The following is a 14,651-nucleotide window of genomic DNA, read 5'->3' on the forward strand; positions in this document are numbered from 1 at the left end:
AAAAAACAAACCATAAGTTTGTAGATAAGATTAAAACTCGTTTGATTTACCCATTTCGTAAATAGTAGCTAGTGATGAGCAGGTGACGAAGACGCATTTGTATGCCTGAGAAGAGTATACAATTTTTTGAATATGTTCACTACGGATCACCTGAAAAAAGTAAGAGTTTTCATTTCACGAAATATAATTAGGTATTATTTACGAGGGGTTCGCACTCTGCGCCACCTAGTGTACGTCTCAGGGTGCCAAATGTGCCACACAGTTCCGCTATGCTTGGCACAGTCCCCGAAACAGTTGGCGTAGTTCTGAATCACTTTGCAAACCCTTGCTACGCTTGACGGTAAATTTTTCGCAGTTCACGTAATTGACTTACCAATAAAGTGAACATACCACTCGATGCCTCATTTTATGTTCTTTACAAATATAATAATCGTTTCTTTTGCAAATTCCGATTTAAGCACCTTTTGACCTAACCCAAACTAAACTAACTTTAGTATAAATAATTTTGGCACTGAGAAAGTGTCGTATTTTGTTGGAAACGACCAAGAATATGGCGCTGAGAAAACGTAGCATTATTTTGTTGAAAACGACAGATAACTCATACTTTAATTGCAAATTCGTCATTTTTAAGAAATCAAAAAGTTCCTAAATTTGAATTTGCGATAGAAGCGATCATAATATTTGTAAAGAACATAATAAAATTATCGATCGGTATTTTTACTTTATTGGTAAGCCAATTGTATGAACTGCGAAAAATTTACCCGCTTGACACGCAACATATAGTGTACACCATTTCTGAAGATAGGAAACCCCTTGATTTGTTTACTGATATCTGTAGTCATTTGTCACTAACTCTTGGAAACAAACATTATTGTGTCCTTGGTAAGTAAATGCCCCTGTCATAAGACAAGATACTCTGGAAAGAACCTGCCATATGATTAATACATAGAGAAAATAGCCTAAGTGATAGCGGGCGTCCTTGCCTCAGTCCTATTTTACAGCAGAAAATCCTGGAAATTAAATTCCGTAAAACAGTTATTCCATTTTTCTCCCTCATGCATTGGGACCATTTTAATCTAAAACTTAATTAACCAAATTAAAGGAAAAATTCTAATGAATCCTAACTTAACCAAAACTAGTAGCGCTAAGTGACGCTATCAAACGCTTTGTGCAGATATACAAATCGCACATACAGATATTTTTTGGCCTTGATTTCAAATTAAAAAAAAACAAGTTTTTTCAACTGAAAATAAGGAGAAAAATCGAAACTTATAATGAATAGAAATTTTTACGTATATGAGGGGGGTTGCCCCTTTCTATATTCCTCGCTCTTTAGCTAAAGCTTTTTTAGAACTTTTAAAAAGGCTTATTATTCCAGTTAAACGGGCCCTGTGTTTCAGGAGTCGTTCTTAAAGAATTGGGATAAAAATTCAAACTATCGTAAATATTGAGGTATTGTGGAAGACGTAGCCCCCCTCAAATACACAATAATTTCTGTTCGGTTTACGTTTCTATGTAGCTCCTTGCTTTCAGTAGGAAAGAACTTGTTTGTTTGTTTTTTTTTTTTTATCGTTTCTAAATAGTATCGGGAAATACGGCTTCCTCTCCCTGGAAAATTTCTTACCTCCACGGAAAATACCTCCATCGGAAGTTCTTCTCACGTCAAATACAGCCATGAAAATTCCCCTAACAACTCCTTTCTAGCTGAAAGTTCCCCCAGGAAAATTTCTTGTGGATAATTCCGGGGAAAAATTTTTCTCAGCGGGCTTTCATTTGAAAAAGACTAATTTCTGTGTGTTTTCAAAATTGAAAAAAAGCTTTCCCGCAAATATGCCCCTCCGCTTCTCCCTAGTAGACACTTGCTCCCGTAAAAAATTTCCTCTGGAGGATCTATCACGTTGAAACCTCCCCCACGGAAAATTCCTCCAGTTACCCCCCCCCCCTAAGGAAAGATAATCTAGACAGTTCCATTCGAGGAAAAATCCCCCCCCCCCGGACAATTGTCCTTTACATCTCCACATCTAAAATTGATTCGGCAAAGAGAAAGTAAGACAAATAAAAAGAATTACGTATAGGAATTCGGGCAAATTCCCCCAGTGTAAAATTTTCCCTGGAAAGTTCAACCCCTGGAAACGTCTCTCCCAGAGGAAATCATTTTAGCAGAAAGTGCACCCTCCCCCTAAAAATGTCTGTATATTTCGCAGTAACAAAACACTATACGTAAGCCATGGGAGAATTTCATGACTTAACAGACCTCTTCTCAGGGGCTGCGTTCGGGGGGGGGGGTCTTGTTATCCTGCAAAGCATAGTTAGTGGGGTTTTCAACTATCCTGAACAAAATGGCTATCTAAAATTTTTGATCAGACGACTTTGAGGAAAAAAAGTGGATGTAATTGGGGACTAGTTTCTCTCTAATCTTTGTGGTCACTTAAAAAAAAGCACCAGAAGTTATAACTTCCGTTGGAATGAGCCCTTTTCCAATATTCTAGGACTATTGGTTCAATGCAATCGCCTTTTGATATTTTTCATATTTTGATACTTTTAAATCGATTGGATGTATCAGAATTTTCCATCGATAGCAATTTCGTCCTTTTTCGGGTAAAATCGTAGCTCGGTGCAGAACACGCCCCTATCCTGCGGTACAATCTCTTTGATCACTTAAAAAAGGCCCTAAGACTTTGAATTCCCTTTCAAATGAGCCCTATCTCGATTTATAGGACGATTGGCTCGGTAAGATTTCACCCATTGAAAAAAGAAACACACAGCCGCGATCTATCTTCTGGGAATTAAATAAAAAAACAAGTTTTTTAAACTGAAAGTAAGGAGCGACATTAAAACTTAAAACGAACAGACATTACTCCGTGTATGAAAGGGGCTGTTCCTCCCTCAACGTCCCGCTCTTTACGCTAAAGTTTTACCCTTTCTCTCAATACTACTTTATTAAACAGTAAATAACTTTAGCGTAAAGAGCGGGACGCCGAGGGAGGAACAACCCCTTTCATACACGGAGTAATTTCTGTTCGTTTTAAGTTTTAATGTCGCTCCTTACTTTCCGTTTAAAAAACTTGTTTTTTATATTTAATTTCTGAATGTTTTTTAATTAATGCATGTTTTTATTTTGGCTCTCTGCAAATGAATATTTAAAACGATATTTGCACATTAATTTTTTTGCTAAAGGCTTTCTCTTAGTTTTGATCCGATGATTTTGAGAAAAAGGGTGGAAGAGGAGGCCTAGTTGCCCTCCAATTTTTCGGTTACTCAAAAAGGCAACTATTAGTAAAAAAGATACACGACTTACAAATTAACTTACGTAACGAACTTCTATATTCGTATATTTTTATTATGTATATGAGGGGGTTTTGCCCCCTCGTTAATACCTCACTCTTTACACTAAAGCTTTAATTTTGTCCCACTTCTTTAAGATTGACCACTGAATCACAAAGGCTGTAGAATAAATAGCTGAAATTGCTAAAAAATACTTTAGCGTAAATAGCGAGCTATCTAGGAAGAGATGGACCCCCATATGCGTAATAATCTCTGTTCGTTTTAAGTTTTAATGCTGGTCCTTACTTTCAGTTGAAAAAACCTTTTCATATTTATTTTTTCGTTTTTTTTTTTAAATAATGCTAGAAAATCCTGCGCCCTCTTCATGGAATTCCTCTTCTCCCATTACAAATTCCTCCAAGGGAAGATCCTCCCACGTAGCCCCCTCCCCTCAACCCTCCCCCCAACCAAAGAGCCATCCTGAAAAGATCTGTACACTTCCAAATAATCATTACTGTGTGTAAACGCTGGTCAAAGTTTGTAACTTGCAGCCCCTCCCCTGGGGACTGTGGGGGAGTAAGTCAGCCCCAAAGACATAGTTATTATGTTTTGCGACTGTGCTGAACAAAATGGATATCTCAAAATTTTGATACGTTGACTTTGGGAAAAAATGAGCATGGGAGGGGGCCTAGGTGCCCTCCAATTTTTTTGGTCACTTAAAAAGGGCACTAGAACTTTTAATTTCCGTTAGAATGAGCCCTCTCGCGACATTAATGGACCAATTGGTCGATACGATCACCCCTGGAGAAAAAAAAAACAGCAAACAAACAAACAAATAAACACGCACGCGTGATCGGTCTTCTGGCAAAAAATACGAAGTTCCACATTTTTTGCAGATAGGAGCTTTGAACTTGTACCGTAGGGTTCTCTGATACGCTGAATCTTATGGTGGGATTTTTGTTAAGATTCTATGAATTTTACAGTAGGGTTCTACAATTTCTTCTGCAGTAGGGTTCTCTGATACGCTGAGACGCTAAACTTATATATTTAAAATCAGCATAAAAACCTGATTCTTTTGACATATTTATTGGTATCAAAATTCCGTTTTTTAGAGTTTCGTTTACTATTGAGCCGGGTCGCTCCTTACTACAGTTCGTTATTTAGTAGATAGGAGCCTGAAAGATTGAAACTTCTACAGTAGGGTTCTCTGATACGCTGAATGCGATGGTGTGATTCGTTAAGATCGTATGACTTGTAGGGGGTTTTCCCCCCTATTTTCCAAAACAAGGCAAATTTTCTCAGGCTCGTAACTTATGATGAGTAAGACTAAATTTGATGAAACTTATATGCTTAAAATCAGAATAAAAATCCGATTCTTTTGACATAATTATTGGTATCAAAATTCCGTTTTTTAGAGTTTCGTTTACTATTGAGCCGGGTCGCTCCTTACTACAGTTCGTTATTTAGTAGATAGGAGCCTGAAATCTTTTACCGCAGAATTTTCTGACATAGTGAATCTAATGGTGCGATTTTCATTAAGATCGCTTGATGTTTTAGGTATGTTTATCCCTCTTTTGGAAAATAAAGCAAATTTTCTCAGGCTTATGCTTTTGATGTATATCAATAAACCTAAATAATTTCATATAATTGGAATCAGCAAAAAAAAGTTGATTCATTTTGTATTTTAGTTTAATTTTTAAGGGTATTGGTTAGGGGAGATGGAGCCACTCCGAACGATTTCCACCATTTCTGCTGCCTTATTTTTCATCCAACAGGCTTAGTTTTTATACACAGGGTAACTACCCTTTGAGTCCGTGATTTGAACTCATTTTTTTCATGATTAACGGTGAGGATTCTTGTCCTTCAACATTTTCTCTTACCACCCTACTGACGTACAACGGTAGCTTTGTGATATGGCCTCATTGTCTCAGGTGATTGAATTGTAGCTGCTATCTCTTGGACTTCTGGCCAAATAGCTTGTGTTTCCTCTTGTGGCTCGGGCCTGTCAGTCACAGATGCTGGACGAAAATCAGCTACTGAAAACTTGCTTAAATAGCCATACGCCTCTCTTTACAAACCCCACGGTAATATTCTGAAAACTCGTATTTTGAATAAATGGCAGGTTCAAATGTTGTACGACATCATACACAGATATTCTCTGGCAAAGAATCGTAGGACTCTTTGACAGTGCGTTTCAAACGACCAGTGGTTGAAGGCAGTGTGAATAATGGATCAAGAATGTGAGAGGGAGGATTCCTTTTTGCTCAGAGAAATTGGTGGTTTCAATTGAAACATGACTGTCAGTATCCCCGTTGAAGGCTCAGAGCTTCACCGCATAAAGTTTTGAACCAAATTCAAGCATATCATTTAAGGTCGATCTCGAGTCCTGTGGTGGCGCAGTGGGTTTGACCTTAGCTTGGTAATACGGGACCCAGAAATCGAATCATGCTGCAGGAATGCACTGCAGGGCCGACGCAGGGACCTTAGTAGTCAAGAAGCGTCGTTAATCTGATACAATACAATTAAGGCCGATCTCCCAGGTTGTAAGCCAATGCTATTTTCCTATAGCAGTGAAATGCGTATTAACAACAGACACGAGCAGATTCTTTGATGAAAAAATTACTGTGGCTTCATTGAAAGTTTGAACATGAATAGGCTGGACAAATTTGTATTTTTTTTTTCTTTAGAGCTTGATAAAAAATTAATTAGTGGGGACACCTCTAATTTTTAAAAGTAGTAATAAGACTATTTTTACAAGACGTAGAGCATTGTAAAGTGGCGTCTTGATTTGCCACAAGATTCCAAAATTTTTGGCCGTGAATTTTACTTTTATCTTTTTACTTTTTACTTTTTATCAGTTTTCTTTAAAATTGGCCATTTAAGATATGCTTCCTTTACTATTTATAAGGGTTATACTAATCATACAGCTTTGATTTTTGTGTCGTTTTGTAGATCTTATACCAATAAACAATCCCAAAGATTCTTAAGTCTGTTGTTATAAGATATGATTTTTAGCAATAATTGTTAATATCCAAGATTTCCATATTTCTCGTTGGCTTAAGTTGGCCAGTTGGCTTAAGTCAACAGTCTTTAAATATTCTGGCAGACCCCCCAAGGAGCAACTAAGCCAATGAGAAAGGATGAAATGTCGTTTACGTTTTGGGAAATCTTGTTCGCTTTTAACCAGGGAGATTCGCGTTAAATGACTTAGTGAAGCCAGTTTACCTTTTCGTCCTCTTGAGGTTTGGTTAAGAGAGGCACAAGACTAGAGTTCCGCTTTTGCGCTCTTTATAATATTCATATGAAAAAGCCAACGGCGTGTTTATCAACAGAGTCATCATCAATTCCTGCCCGGAGGTTTACTTGTAAAAAGTTCAGCACGGGTGAATAAACACACAAGTAGCGGATTGACTTATAGAATTTGATTCGTTGGTTTTTACCATTTCATAAGCAAGTCCAAACTAACAATGTTAAATCAGGGTCTATGATACATCCCGCAGCAGATATAATCTGTAAGAAGTGCGTATACTCGAATCGCCTTGTATTTTGTATCGGATTAACGACGCTTCTTGGCTACTAAGGTCCCTGCGTCGGCCCTGTAGTGCATTCCTACAGCATGATTCGATCTCTGGGTCCGTATTACCAAGCTAAGTTCAAACCCACTGCGCCACCGCAGGACACTCGAATCGCCTATCCCCAGTGGTTAAAGGATTTAAAAATCCAGCCCGTACTACGGCACTTGATGTTGGCTGTCGCTCCCTTCTGCACGTTCTATCTCCGACAATACAAGAAAAACGGCTTGTCACACCTAAATTAAACCTGATTTAAATGGAATAACTAATAATTCAAGATATAAATAAATGTTCTGAAGCTAGTTCAGTAGACAACGATACTTTCAATCGCAACCAAAAAGTCTTTAAATGATCTCTTAATCAATTCCGGTCACTGTATTAGTTCAAGAACATACCGGATTTCAAATTTAATAAATCCGGTCTAGATAGATGTTTTCACCTTGAATTCTGATACTATACTGTCATCATAGTTTATCATAAATTCTTCAATATTTTATATCTTATTTATAAATTTCTATATATATTTTTTTGTGTGTTTTTTGCAGTTTGAACAAGATGGCTTTGTCATTATTGAGGACTTTCTCACCCAAGTCGAGATTGAAACTTTGCGCACAGCCTGCTCAGATATAGTTGATAAGCTGGATCCAAATGAACATAAATGCATTTTTACTACTACGGACTCTCGGCAGGTATGAATATTTTTACGAGCGGTAAAGACGGCTTAGCATAGATTTTTGCCATTCATAATAAAGAAAAGAAAATATTTATCTTTATCATTTTTTAGATTTCTTTTCTGATTTTACAAAATCTTTCAAAGAAAATAAACAGTAAAATTATCAAAATGGTAAAAATTTCTAGTAAAGTGGCTTAAATGAACTTAATCAAAAAAATTCCCTATGTTTTGTAAAAGTTACGAAAAGCTAATACTTTGCTAAAAAAAAAAAAAAAAAAAAAAAAAAAAAAAAAAAAAAAAAAAAAAAAAAAAAGGGATGTAGCACAATAGGAAAATCAAGCGCTTCAGCATTTTTATTCTGCTGCAGAACATCTAATGGTTCTAATACACTTAATTTAGCATGATTTCTACAAAACTGCCCCAACACAAAAAGTGGCTTTCTTATTTGTCTAAAAAGGAGTAATTCATGATTATGTTATAGTCAAACCTAAATTTAAGATGTTTTGGTAGTATTAGTATTTTTTTATTAGTTTTTTATCTTTTTTATTTTTATTTTTTATATTTTTTTATTTTTTTTTATTTTTTATTTTTATTTTATTTTTATTTTATTTATTTTTTATATATTTTTATTTTTATTTTTATTATTTTTATTCTTTTTTATTAGTTTTTTATTAGTATGTAGTATTTTTTTTGGTAGTATTAGGACGGAAGATTAACTTCAAAAGTCTGCTTCATAACTTGAATTTTTTGTAATAAAATTTTTTGTAATTAAAATTTTTTGTCAAAAAAGAATTTTTTGACAAAAATAGTGGGATTTCTTGAGTTAATAAGATAAAAAAAAAGTGTATTTAAAGCAAAACAAACTACAAAATTTGACAAAAATACTATGCCCATGTTTCGTTCTTTAATAGGTTGCAGCTGCCACCTATGCCAGGAACCATGATCTCTTCTTCAGCAAAAAGTGCTTAAACACGCAACATTTGGGATTCTTGTGGCTTCCAAGTTGGTTGATGATGATACAACATGCTTTTTTTCTAATAAATTGCTCGTCTGGGATATAATGTCTCATTTAAGCGACTTTGCTGCGTATTTCCCTGGGGTTTGCTCTAAACTAGATTTAATCTGAAAACAGGAACTTATTGTTCATTACTTTAAGTTTTTGTTTTCAAACAAACTAAACCTAATATTATAGCTTATACATAATGACATAAATACATTTTACGCATTGGCTACATCGGTCATGAGTAAAACTATAGCTGTAACGATGACTATGTATCACAAACAGGAAAAAGCTTTCGACTTTTTCTTAGCTGGATATGGTAAAGAACCAACCCTAAATGCAACTGACATCATCATGTAGATTCACTATAGCGTCATTTATGAAGGTAATCTACGATAGTTACGTCATTCATCATCTCGTATGCGAAGATGCAGTTTTTTTGTCAAAAAGTGGATTTCATGTTTATCCTTCAGTTTTGTTAGTTACAAAAGTAAGTAGATGTTGGAATTTCTTTTAAAATGAGCCATTAAATACCTTTCTGTGGTATTCCAGTGCCCCGCTATTCTTGGAGAAAAAAAAGAAATGAAAAAAGAGACATGTCAGTGCTCCCCGTGCAAATAAATGATTTTCCTTGTTATCTAGGCCAGGGAGCTGTAAGTTTCCTCATTATAGGTTTTCGGCTATGGCAATTCCAATTTTGTACTTTTTGTTTCAATTCAACTAGTTTTTCAATTCGCTAGTTTTTACAAGTTTCAGGCTACAAGTCAAAATTTTCTCAAATTTGTTTTTAAACAAAGATTAAGACGTCTATTAATTTTACTATTAAACGTCTATTAAGTTACAATTAAGGTTCGTCTATTAAGACGAATTTATATACTACTAGCTGTTGGGGTGGCGCTTCGCGCCACCCCAACACCTAGTTAGTGGGGCGCTTCGCGCCCCCCCCCAAGCCCCCCCGCGCGCGTAAGTCGTTACGCGCCATATTAGTTACGCGCCATTGTAGTTGTGTCCCTGTGTCCCACATGTGAATATAGATAGATTTATATATGTGTTTCAAGCTACATAAAAATTGCGAATATACAACATTCTTGGCTTTCCCACTACTGGGAGCTTTCCGTTTCCAATTGCCAGCAATTGATCTGAAAATGTTTGACCAGAGTCATCGTTACACAGACAGACAACTTATTTTTATATATATAGAAGATATATATATATATATATATATATATATATATATATATATATATATATATATATATATATATATATATATATATATATATATATATATTTCTTTTTAGTTTTTTTGTAGTTTTTACCTTTTTTAGTTTTTTTCTTCTTTTGTATTTATGCTAAAGCCAAGGTTCAAACCTGGAGCCTCTCGGACCTAGAACCTGAAACATAACGCTTTACCAACTCAGCTACTTCGGCTTGAATACATTCGTTTTGAGCAGCTTCCTCGGGTGTTGCCATTGTAGGTTCTTCAGTCATTTTACAATTAGAAATTTTTCTTTCAACGGTCTTCTTACAATGAAAAATTTTTCTTTGAACGATATTCTTAAATACCTGTGTCCCGCTCGTCATTTGTGCCCCGGTATCCCAGTCTGTAATTTCTCTTTGAGTGTCCCGGTCGTTATTTATATTCCCTCTGTCCCGGTCGTCATTTGTGTCCCGGTCTGTAATTTCTCTTTGAGTGTTTTTTCTTTTTAGTATTTTTTAGTTTTTTACATTTTTTCTTTTTTCAGTTTTCTTTTTCTTCTTGCCATTGTAGGTTCTTCAGTCATTTTACAATTAGAAATTTCTCTTTCAACGGTCTTCTTACAATTAAAAATTTGTCTTTGAACGATATTCTTAAATACCTGTGTCCTGGTCGTCATTTATATTCCCTGTGTCCCGGTCGTCATTTGTGTCCTGGTATCCCAGTCTGTAATTTCTCTTTGAGTGTCCCGGTCGTTATTTATATTCCCTCTGTCCCGGTCGTCATTTGTGTCCCGGTCTGTAATTTCTCTTTGAGTGTTTTTTCTTTTTAGTATTTTTTAGTTTTTTACATTTTTTCTTTTTTCAGTTTTCTTTTTCTTCTTTATTTTTCAGCTTCACTATGAAATACATATCGCCGAACCTTTGTTTTTTTTAACTAAAATCTGGTAGGCATTGATGCCCTTATCCAAGTCAAAATCCCAAACCCAATCATCATCGCTATCATTTTCAGTTTTGATATGTTTTGACTCTCGCTGTCCAGGTGGATCTTCATGTAACTGCGCGGTTTTGCGTTCTTTAGCCTCAAGCCTGTTTCCTTGCCGTTCTTTTGATTCCTCGGCACGCTTTCTTTTCTGACTTTCTCTATCAGCAGCAAGTTTTTTGGCATAGACTCTTTGAGCATCTTCATCGGCTTTTGCCATTGTAAGTTCATCAGTCATTTTAAACTTAAACATTAATAGATTTCTACGTGAACATATATGTCTTAAACACCATTAATAACTTCACCGTCAAAGCAAAAATGACGACAACTAATTTCATGACGTCAGCCGACACAGAAACATGACGTCACCTGATCCACAGATCCACAGACAGACAACTTATTTTTATATATATAGATTCAAACAGTTCGTGATAACGAACGTGGTAAGGAGCGACCCGGCTCAATAGTAACTGAAAGTCTAATACGGAATTTTGGTACCAATAGTTGCATCAAAACAATCTTATTTTTATGCTAATTTCAAATATATAAATTTCATCAAGTTTAGTTTTACCCATCAAAAGTTACGAGCCTGAGAAAATTTGCCTCATTTTAGAAAATTCGGGGCAAAAACCCATGAAAGTCATAGAATCTTAACGAAAATCACACCATCAAATTCAGCGTATCAGAGAGCCCTACTGTAGGAGTTTAAAGCTCCTATCTACAAAAATGTGGAATTTTGTATTTTTTGCCAGAAGACAGATCACGGACGCGTGTTTATTTGTTTTTTCCGAGGGATCATCGTATTGATCAAGGGGCCGTAGAATGTCACGAGAATGCGCATTCTAACGGAAATTAAAAGTTCTAGTGTTCTTTTTAAGTGACAGAAAAATTGGAGGGCACCTAGGCCCCCTCCCACGCTCATTTTTTCCCAAAGTAACCGGATCAAAATTTTGAGATAGCCATTTTGTTCAGCATAGTCGAAAAACCTAATAACTATGTCTTTGGGGACGACTTAATCCCCCAGAGTCCCCGGGGGAGGAGCTGCAAGTTACAAACTTTGACCATTCTCTACATATAGCAATGGTTATTGGGAGGTGCACAGACGTTTCCAGGGGGACTTTTTCGCTTGGGGGCGAGGGTGGGTCTGGGGGGAGAGGGCTACATGGGAAGATCTTTCCATGGAGAAATTTATAATGAGGGAAGAGAATTTCCATGAAGGGGCGCAGGATTCTCTAGCATTATTTTAAAAAAAATGAGAAAATAAATAAACAAAGTTTTTCCAACTGGAAGTAAGAAGCAGCATTAAAGATTAAAACGAATAGAAATTATTACGTATATAAGGCCGATCGTCTCCTCCTCAAAACCTTGCTCTTTACGTGAAGGTATTTTTAGTAATTTCAACTATTTATTCTTCGGCCTTTGTGATTCAGGGGTCATTCTTAAAGAATTAAATAAAAAAAAAACAATTTTTTTTAAGCTGAAAGTAAGGAGCGACATTAAAACTTAAAACGAACAGAAATTACTCCGTATATGAAATGGGTTGTCCCCTCCGCAATCCCTCGCTCTTTACGCTAAAGCTTTTAATTGTTTTAAAAAGTAGAATTGTGGCAAAGAGTCAAACTTAATGTCGTGTTAATTAAGTTTTTGTCGCTCCTTACGTTCAGCTAAAAAAAATTTTTTTTTTTATTTAATTTCTGAACGTTTTTGAATTAATGTATATTTGGTTTTGGCTCTTTGCACATAAATTATTAAAATGAAATTGGTATATTAATTCTTTTTTTGGCTAAATGGCTTTCTCTTAGTTTTGATCAGACGATTTTGAGAAATAAGGGGTGGAGAAGGAGGCCTAGTTGACCTCTTATTTTTCGGTTACTTAAAAAGGCAACTAGAGCTTTTAATTTTTAACGAACGTTTTTATTAGTAAAAAATATACGTAACTTAAGAATTAACTTACGTAACAAACTTTCCTAACCTTTTATTTTTATTATGTATACGAGGGGGTTTGTACCCTCGTTAATACCTCGCTCTTTACACTAAATCGTAAGTTTTGTCCCAATTCTTTAAGAATGACCCCTGAATCAGAAAGGCCGTAGAATAAATAGTTGAAATTACTAAAAATACTTTAGCATAAAGAGCAAGGTATTTATCTCCTCCTAAATACCTCGTTCTTTATGCTAAAGTATTTTTAGAACCCCTCATATGCGTAATAATCCCTGTTCGTATTAAGTTTCAATGCTACTTCTTCCTTTCATTTGAAAAAATGTTTTCATGTTTATTTTTCATTGTTTTCTTATAGTAATGTTAGAGAATCCTGCGCCCTTTTCATTGAACTTTTCTTCCCCCATGACAGATTCCTCCAAGGAAAGATCCTCCAACATAGCCCCCTCTCCTCAGCCCCACCCCCAAACAAAATGAAATCCCCTGAAAACGTCTGTACACTTCCCAATAACCATTACTATATCATGAAAACAGAAATCACCAGTGCAACAGCACAAACACATAAAAAAAGAGACAGAAGGAGAATAGGAAGACTATTTTACTAAATTAGTGACTAATATAGACCAGCACTTGAATGAGGCCTTAACCCTACTCATCCATACAATCACATAGGTCAAACAGCATAGCCAAACACAATCAACCATAAAGAATAATCCATGGACAGGCAGTCATGTCGTCAATAAGTATAAGTCGTCATTTACCAAACAATAGAAAAAATATGTAAACACTGGTCAAAGTTTGTAACTTGCAGCCCCTCCCCCAGGGATTGTGGGGGAGTAAGTCCCCAGAGACATAGTTATTATGTTTTTCGACTGTGCTGAACAAAATGGCTATCTCAAAATTTTGATCCGTTGACTTTGGGTAAAATTGAGCGTGGGAGGGGGCCAAGTTGCCCTCCAATTTTTTTGGTCACTTAAAAAGGGCACTAGAACATTTCATTTCCGTTAGAATGAGGCCTCTTGCTACATTCTAGGACCACTTGGTCGATACGATGACCGGGAAAAAAACAAAAAAAAACAACAAAAAAACAAACAAATAAACACGCACCCGTGATTTGCTTTTAGGGGGTTTTCCCCCCTATTTTCCTAAATAAGGCAAATTTTCTCAAGCTCGTAACTTTTGATGGGTAAGACTAAACTTGATGAAACTTATATATTTAAAATCAGCATTAAAATGCGATTCTTTTGATGTAGCAATTGATATCAAAATTCATTTTTTTTAGAGTTTTGGTTACTATTGAGCCGGGTCGCTCCTTACTACAGTTCGTTACCACGAACTGTTTGATTGGGACGAAATTCAAGCTTTAAAGTAAAGAATGAGGTATTGACGAGGGGGCAAACCCCGTCGTTTACGTAGTAAAAATATACAAATATATAAGTTCATTACGCAAGTTAATTCGTAAGTTACGTATATTTATCGCTAATAAAAACGTTCGCAAAAAAATAAAAAGTTCTGATTGCATTAAGTAGCCAAAAATTGGATGGCAACTAGGCCTCCTCCTCCACCCTTTTTTTCTATCCAAATCATCCGATCAAAACTATGAGAAAGCCATTTAGCCAAAAAGAAAATAATATGCAAATTTCGTTTAAATTATTCATGTGTGGTGAGACAAAATCAAAACATACATTAATTCAAAACGGTCATAAATCAAATTTTAGAAAAACAAGTTTTCTCAATTGAAAGTAAGGAGCGACATTAAAACTTATAACGAACAGAAACTATTTCGCATATGAAAGGGGCTGTCCCCTCCTCAACGTTCCCCTTTTTATGCTAAAGTTTTTATTATTTTAGAAAGTAGAACTGTGACAAATTGTCAAACTTTAGCGTAAAGAGCAGAACGTTGAAAAGGGGACAGCCCTTTTCATATACGAAATAATTTCTGTTCGTTTTAAGTTTTAATGTCGCTCCTTACTTTCAGTTGGAAATACTGGTTGTTTTTATTTAATTGTTATTCCTGAATCAGCT

The 14,651-nt window shown here is 35.7% G+C and overlaps 1 protein-coding gene across 2 annotated transcripts in view; it reads left to right on the plus strand.

Moving 5' to 3' along the window:
- Positions 1-14,651, plus strand: part of LOC136037780 (phytanoyl-CoA dioxygenase domain-containing protein 1-like) — a 46,561-nt gene continuing 31,910 nt past the window's right edge. For both annotated transcript variants that reach the window (XM_065720610.1, XM_065720609.1), the window contains exons 1-2: positions 1-159; positions 7,382-7,525. In XM_065720610.1, coding sequence (XP_065576682.1) covers positions 133-159; positions 7,382-7,525 — 171 coding nt within the window. In that variant the 5' untranslated portion in view covers positions 1-132. The remainder of the gene's footprint in view (positions 160-7,381; positions 7,526-14,651) is intronic.

This window comes from Artemia franciscana, chromosome 17 (genome assembly GCF_032884065.1).
Source record: "Artemia franciscana chromosome 17, ASM3288406v1, whole genome shotgun sequence".
In the NCBI taxonomy this organism is placed as follows: domain Eukaryota; kingdom Metazoa; phylum Arthropoda; class Branchiopoda; order Anostraca; family Artemiidae; genus Artemia; species Artemia franciscana.